The sequence below is a fragment of the Aphanomyces invadans genome (assembly GCF_000520115.1).
Source record: "Aphanomyces invadans strain NJM9701 unplaced genomic scaffold supercont1.9, whole genome shotgun sequence".
In the NCBI taxonomy this organism is placed as follows: Eukaryota; Oomycota; class Saprolegniomycetes; order Saprolegniales; family Verrucalvaceae; genus Aphanomyces; species Aphanomyces invadans.
The window spans coordinates 482957-490155 of NW_008580154.1; the positions used below are offsets into that span (position 1 = coordinate 482957).

General features: G+C 49.9%; 3 protein-coding genes across 3 annotated transcripts; 2 read left to right on the forward strand and 1 right to left on the reverse strand.

The window, feature by feature from the left end:
* Positions 1-566: 566 nt before the first annotated feature.
* On the forward strand, positions 567-1480 carry H310_05328 (hypothetical protein; the record flags this gene model as incomplete). The annotated part of the gene is made up of 3 exons (XM_008870013.1): positions 567-698; positions 758-1252; positions 1301-1480. The coding sequence occupies 3 exons, from the start codon at positions 567-569 to the stop codon at positions 1478-1480; spliced, it is 807 nt and encodes a 268-aa protein (XP_008868235.1).
* A 1115-nt stretch (positions 1481-2595) lies between these two features.
* Positions 2596-3953, reverse strand: H310_05329 (hypothetical protein; the record flags this gene model as incomplete). Its single annotated transcript, XM_008870014.1, has 3 exons — positions 2596-2730; positions 3471-3882; positions 3940-3953. The coding sequence occupies 3 exons, from the start codon at positions 3951-3953 to the stop codon at positions 2596-2598; spliced, it is 561 nt and encodes a 186-aa protein (XP_008868236.1).
* Positions 3954-4140: 187 nt separating this feature from the next.
* Positions 4141-6635, forward strand: H310_05330 (hypothetical protein). The gene is made up of 6 exons (XM_008870015.1): positions 4141-4580; positions 4635-4855; positions 5048-5274; positions 5341-5526; positions 5684-5740; positions 5864-6635. Exons 1-6 carry the CDS (start codon positions 4188-4190, stop codon positions 6559-6561), a joined length of 1782 nt encoding a protein of 593 aa, XP_008868237.1. The 5' UTR covers positions 4141-4187; the 3' UTR covers positions 6562-6635.
* The last annotated feature ends 564 nt before the right edge of the window (positions 6636-7199 follow it).

The following is a 7199-nucleotide window of genomic DNA, read 5'->3' on the forward strand; positions in this document are numbered from 1 at the left end:
CAGATTTCAGGCTGAATTGGTAGACACTCGGTCTTTCTATGCTGAGTGACAACCTAGTTGTTACTGAGTAACTTGCACTGTGATCTATCCATGTTGAGTGATTCAATCTTGACCATTGATTATGCATCCCGTTGACCATTTAGTCTTTTCTCGAATACTCTGAGCATTGACGATTTACCCACTCACTTTATAAATCGCATCAAAACATCTTGGGTCATCGTCTACTCCTGGTCAATGGCCAGCCAAGCCTCCTCCGCAACATCAAAACGGAACTAATCTGCGCGATCTATTGCGAAGGCAGTCGATGCCCTTACTGCGCTAGACGAGCGACGTCTTGCAAAGCGCCAACGATATTCAATCGAGTCCAACGACCCATCAACGGAAGATCCTGACTCAACGTCACCCGTCACGGACTGGTTCATTGCTGCACAAGGTGTCGAGGTTGTCCACACCCTAACGAACTTTTCATCTCGGAGCTCAACTCGCTGTGGACAAACATCAAACCTTTTGTGACAAAGAACTGGAACGCGGGCGGGGGACGCAAGTGACCTGTGGCCGGAAAGGATATGTTGTTTATGACCCTGGTAACGCTCAAACATGCTGGAACCTGGAACCTCCTCGCCGCAAGCTTTGACGAGAAGGCGTCGACCTTCAGCAACCGAGTGAACAACTTCATCTGCGTGATCCATCCGTACCTAGTCCGCAAGTACATTGATGATAAATGTTTGAAATGGACTATGCCGTTGCTGGTTTGCAGTTTGAAACACACAAGTCAGCTCTGTACGCTGTTGACGTCGCCTTTCAGCAGACAACTGCCCCAGCTGCATTCTTTGGCGAAAAGAAGGTATACTTTTCCAAGAAGCACGACATATACGGGCACACGGCCGAAGTCTCCGTTGCTCCGAATGGATTGGCGGTCAATGTCACGGACTGTGCGGTCGGCAGCATGTCGGACTTTGAAATGTTCACTTTTCGTGAAAAATTTCTAACTCGATGGGCAGTGCTTGCGGACAAGGGCTGTCAGAGAATTCAAGACTGCGTCCGTGGCCTTACCCCAGTCAAGCGCCCACCCCATGGTCTTCTCACGATGGAGCAGGAGGTGGCTAATGCCGAGCTGTCTTCGGATCGCGTTGTGGAGAACTTTTTCGGACGACTCAAGACGCTCTGGGGACTGGCCTCTGACAAGTATGCATGGAAGAAGGAGGAGTACAACATGTACTTTCAGACCTATGTGGCGCTGACCAACGTGCATGTACGATTTAACCCTCTTAGGAGCGTTGATGGCGAGGGCTACAACCAGAACAAGAACCGCCTGCTCTCTATTGGTGGTAAGCTCAAGACGAGGGCATTGTCCATGAAGGCCAAGTATCGCGAAAACCGCAAGGCAAAAATTCAAGCAGCATTGGGTCGAGTGAACTCCGGCTACGCGAGCGAGGACTTCGACATTGGCTATAAGGAGGCAGATGACATTCTTTATTAGCATAAGTTCAATTCAATTTTTCATCCGCAGAAAAATTATGTTTTTTGGATAACTTTGGCACACCCCGGGACTTCAACCCGGGGCCTATCCACCACTGCCTATTCGTCAAACCGACATGCTACGCGCCAAAGGCTTGGCTTGTAATGTTGTCCATCGATAAAGTTATTTGTACCTGCATAACTTGATTGTATCAATGGAATGGAGTTTGTCCAATACAAGGATAGTCACTACCTTCTTGATTTCATCGATCCTTCCGAGGATTGGATGAGCCCAACAAGATTGTGAGTCACATATGAAATGACCCTGTATATTAGTGGTGTGGTAAATCATTCGATTTTTACTCATTGGCTGTTTTAGAGGTCTAATGAAACCTCACGACCATTGAATTTCGCAAGTCATCCGATTCAAACAGGTTCTATCCGCTAAACTAGTCCAATCAAAATACTGATTTCCACCCGACTTTTAAACGGCGGCTGAGTAATAACTTTACTTTAAAAGGACACAAAATTGAACAGGTACAAATTGTTACTACTGGATGGCCGCTACATGGTCGCTAAATGTCGACAGTTCAGTGTCAAGAATGCCTGTCCGATTCCGGTTTCGAAGCGGGGATGTTCATTTGGTCGCAAACGATAGACGCCTGCTTGCGGATGAGTTCGCCAGTGATGCATACCCATATCCCCAAGTCTTCGCACAGCAGGACCCAAGCAAGGACACTTTGTTCGACATCAGGCAGGGAAACATGACGGTCAATACTACGCATTTTGTTGTCGGCACGAGGGTTTAGCGTAGTGTGTCGTTTTAGTACATTTCCAATTGTTGCTGTTGTTGGGATTGATGCGAGGGTGAACTTTCAGCAGCCCATATAGCCACTGGGAGTACGTAGCGGTTGGATGTTCCTTGTGATGTGCATACAGCTCTTGCTTATCGAACAAGGTCATGCGTAGCTTCATGATTTCAAAGTGGCATCACGCAAACATCATTGAGCCTTTTGAAATTTCAATTTCACCTCGACATTCTATAGTTTAAATTCATAAAAAGTTATCGACTTTGGCCCGTTTAAAAGTCGGGTGGAAATCAGTACAGCTGTAGCGACCTCACATCCACATATGCTGTCATGCCATGAGATCGAAGTGCTGCTTAAGAAGCGTCATGGAGCCAATTTCCGACAACTCATGCGGCTTTTCCGTCTGCTTGCTTGCATCGTTGAACGACCTCTTGTACCGGACATTCGTATTGATCTGCTTTTGCTAACGGATGCCGATGCCACATTAAAGTTCCGTTTCGACGTCCAAGCATTCAACGTCTCGTCATTGCATTGCGCCTTCCCGAGGTTGTCATCACTGCTTCACGCGACCGTTGCCTCGCGACCGAAGCGCTTTGCATCACACTGTACCGCATATCATACATGTACCCACAACGACTCTACGACATGATGTCCACATTCGGACGATCACGCGAAGCCCTGTGTCGAATTTTTAACGACACAATCGACATTTTGTTTGCACATTAGAGTGGCGTTTTGTACTTTTGCCAGCCGAGAGTTGCCAACCGATTGACAATATACGCTGCTGCAATCAAGAACAAGGGATCCAAGATGGACATACATCATTGGATTCATCGACGGAAGCAAGGCTGCTATTACGGCGGCAATCAAATCATTAACTATTTCAACTTGGCGTCACCACAACTTGAGGAGTATTTAGTTTTGTACATAATCCAATACTACTTGAGCAAAATTTCATTGATCAACATGAGTAGAAGGAGGACATATTTACAACTAATGTTTTTTCATCTCGATCAATTGACGAATGAGTGTCATCATGTCTTCCGTTCGTTTCCGTGCGTCGTCTCGTTGTTGGATTCTTTCTATCCTATCCTTCTCACGCTCTTGAAGCTCCATTTCAAATTTGTGCTTCTTGAATTTGAGCCCTTCGTGCTCAATTTCACGATCCTGGGACTCAAAAATTGCTTTACGTTTCCTACTTACCGCATCACTGTCAGTTGAATCGTCTGGTTCGACCGACGAGCGGCGGCCACGACGCATCGCTTGTACACGGATGTGTGATGCTTTTTCTTCCTTTTCGCTTGCAGCTGCCGTTGCTGTAGTCCGTTCGGCTTGGCGCTGTTCGGTGTGTTCGTCATGCAACCGCAGCAGCTCGTCCAAACGTACAATCTTGCCGGTTTCATCTTGTGCTACTCCCGACAGGTACTTGGAAGTCTCTTGAAACTTTCGGTGCACACGGAGCAAGTGGAAAAAATGACTTGATGCCTCCTTCCCGTCCAGTCCATATCTCGCAAACGATGGAGCCTGCAGTAGCTTGGCCGCGACACTGTCCCATGCTTTGGCAGTGCTCTTTGCGTGCTTGAAGGGAAGGTCATTATTGACCTGGGTGAGTTGGCTAAGATCGTCCGCATCACTCCACCATTTCCGCGCTAGGGAGTCTGCGTCAGGCTACACCTCATCAGCCATGATGGCGACACGAAATGAGAATTTATGCGGATGTAGCGGATGAAGGAATGGTTGTGCAACAAGTTGTCACAGGTGGGTTCCAAACTTATTGAATCTGAGAGGATGGGTTGCAGATACAGTAGAACAGAACTTGCGTTTGCGAAATCTGTCTATTGAGGTTAAACGCAGACGTTTAAACTCCTTCAATCCGGATAATCACTCCTGGTGAGGACGAGTGTCGGCGGTGCCGCCTCGATGCGGGAGATGCCGGTGAACTTTGACAAGTACAAATCATTCCTGAAGGAAGGTAAGGCCCGCTACGAGATCGACGCTTGTCTACGCGAAGATTCGCTCTCCCCGGAAGACATCGCTTCTTTCTGGCAGCATGCGAGGGTTCAAGCGCTCGAAGATGCTGTGGCACATACTCCCGCCGACGACATAGGCGCCGTCTGGCGCCGAATTCAACCGTACCAGTACTACCAACGCGGCTTCTCGTTACCGCATGTGCCTGCACGAAAGCAACCTGGTGATCTCCGCGTCGTGTTCATCTCGGACACGCATTCTCTTCATGACGAACTACCTCCAATTCCGGACGGCGACCTCTTGATTCATGGCGGTGACTTTACCGACACCGGTGACCGCGACGAAGTACACCCCCCTTCTCCTTCCTTGAATGGATGTGGCTCATTCGCCCACACGTAGGTGCGGGCATTCAACGACTTCCTCGGCAAACTTCCCCATCGCTACAAGGTCGTCATTGCCGGGAACCACGAGACTACGTTTGAGAAAGCGTACTACTCGTCCCATTGGAAGCGATATGGCCACCCCGTGGAATACGACTCGGACGATGTCCGGTCGCTGCTCACGAACGCGGTGTACCTCGAAGACATGCTCATCACGGTCGAAGGCTACCGCATCTACGGGTGCGTTGACGTGTGCTCGACTTGAAAGCATGTGGCATGCAAACGGTCTGAAGTTTCGTTGAGGTGTCTAGCTCCTTTTTGCATGGTCACTTGAGACGTCGTCGATTCGATTGAGTCTGCGCAAATTCCTTTCTATATGCATGAGTTGCGTCGGTGTGACGACTTTGAAAATGGATGGTGACACCTGATTAGATCGCCGTGGCAACCAGCATTTTGCGACTGGGCATTCAACCTGCCTCGGGGCAGCGATGAGTTGAAGGCCAAGTGGGCTGCCGTCCCGTCGAATGTGGACGTCCTTGTCACGCACTCGCCGCCCATGGGTCGTGGTGACGACATTGGAATTCTTCGAGTGGGTGATGTTCATTTGCTGCACCAAGTTCAGGAGCGCATCAAGCCTGCGTTTCACTTGTTTGGCCATGGTACGAGGCGCCGTCGTCTTCTTTGTGCGGAATCGTCGGCAGCGTACGACTTGTTTGGCTTTCTAGTGCACGAAGGATACGGCGCGACCTTTGACGGCACGACGATTTTTGTCAACGGTTCCAACTGCACTGAGGAGTACAAAGCGATCAACCCTATCGTTGTGTTTGACTTGCCGCCGCGCATGGCCGCTGCGGTCGACGACGCGACTGACTATCACACGCGCATGGCGCAGCAGCAACAGCTTGCCCAGCGTAAGGTCATCCATCCTTGCTCTTGTTGTGCCTCGGTTGGGTTGGATGTGCATGCAATGCTCATGCAACGGGGACGTCGCGCATATGTGTCCGAACTCGTGTCTCCTCCATTCAACGTGTGATGCGCCAAAAACTCAACGTCGTTTCTGCGTGCTAGAGTCGGTACTCAAGCGATATGCCATTCGCGGCACGTGCGCGGACCAAATCTTTGAAGGTACGAATGCCTCGTGTGGACGAGGAAGGATTCATGGCATGGATGCGATCCCCCTTGGGTTCATCATATTTTTGACCGATTCTGTTGCCGATTGTGGCCGAACTCAGCGACTTGGATGGGTAGAAAAGCTCCGCGTACGACCGGTTGTGTCGGCGACCACTCGTGCAATGAAGTACTGCTTTCGCGGGAAAAAAATGGAGAGTGCACCGACTGCGGACGAATTGTCCGTGCAGCTCGCTGGTCCCAACTACAGCATCGCCACCACCGGGACAGCCCTGTCACGTCGGATCACAATGTCTGTGTTGCCGCAGGACGGCAGTGGTGGTTCGCCCGACAATTCTCTCGGACTTAAGTCGTTCGACAGAAACCAAAGCAGTGGCATTCGTTCGCCATGTATCGAAAGCCGTCCACGGGGATTGGGAGCCAAGCGACAGGGCTTGGCAGTGCTTCCTGAGGAAGATGCCGACGCAGTCGTCGAGTCCGCGACTACTGCCGCGATCACCAACGTCAAGCCAGAAGACGACTGTGTGTTGTGCCGGCTAAAGGTCCCAGGGCACAACCATCTCCGGTCTTTGCTGGGTTCGGCGGATGGGGTCCTCACTGCGCCGGCGACAATTGTCCGGGAAGTGGTCGACGGGCCCGCCGAAGAATCGTGTGTGTTGTGCAAATTCAGAGTCAACGGACACATACACCCTAGACGCGAGACGGTTGCCGCGACTCCCTCCGCGGAATCTCCTCCAAAAGCCGCAGAGGTAGCCCTACCGCCGCCGTCAACCGCGGATTGTTCAAATGGCGCCAAGCGAATATCGTCGTGGTTTTAATGAAGTGTCCTCATTCGGACAGTGTAAAGTGAGAGCTTCCTTATTGGTCAATTAAAGTGACATGCAATACATTTTATCCAATGAAAAATGATTAGTTGTAGAAGTGTACACATAGGATTGGTTGCGATTCAAAGAATCAAGGTATTTTATCCAATCCAATGTGTTCTTGTAAAGATCATGTGGATTTTGACTACAGTGCGCGCCACATGGATAGGACACCCCTGTTTTTTTGGTCAAGCTGTCGATAAATTGCCCTTTGGATGAAGCAAAATATACCGAAGCAATCGTTTTGATTGGTCCGATCGTTTGGCGCTAGTTTCAGGTCAAAATAGTGAAGTATGACTGAGTTCTGCCGCGAAAACCGATTTGGAGGTGTGACAGCAGGATAGGACACCATGATGAAACGTCACAAAAATCATGTATTATCAACGTTACGCTACTCAAAACTACACCTCAGTACTTCGTCTTGCCCCCCTTGGCTTGAATAACCTGCACGCACCGCTTTGGCATCGACCGGATCAACTTGTGCAAGTAATCTTGAGAAATGTTTTCCCATTCACGCTTGATGGCACTCTTGAGCTCGCCAACTGTTTCATACTGCTTCCCGTCTTGATAGACTTGGCGGGCTAGGACCCCCC

What these genes read in the sequence shown, in the direction of transcription:
- H310_05330 (XM_008870015.1), top strand. Translation starts at nt 4,188, where the DNA reads ATGCGGGAGATGCCGGTGAACTTTGACAAGTACAAATCATTCCTGAAG. An exon ending in ACACCGGTGACCGCGACGAA is followed by an intron (nt 4,581 to 4,634) that starts GTACACCCCCCT and finishes GCCCACACGTAG; the next exon opens with GTGCGGGCATTCAACGACTT. An exon ending in GAAGGCTACCGCATCTACGG is followed by an intron (nt 4,856 to 5,047) that starts GTGCGTTGACGT and finishes ACACCTGATTAG; the next exon opens with ATCGCCGTGGCAACCAGCAT.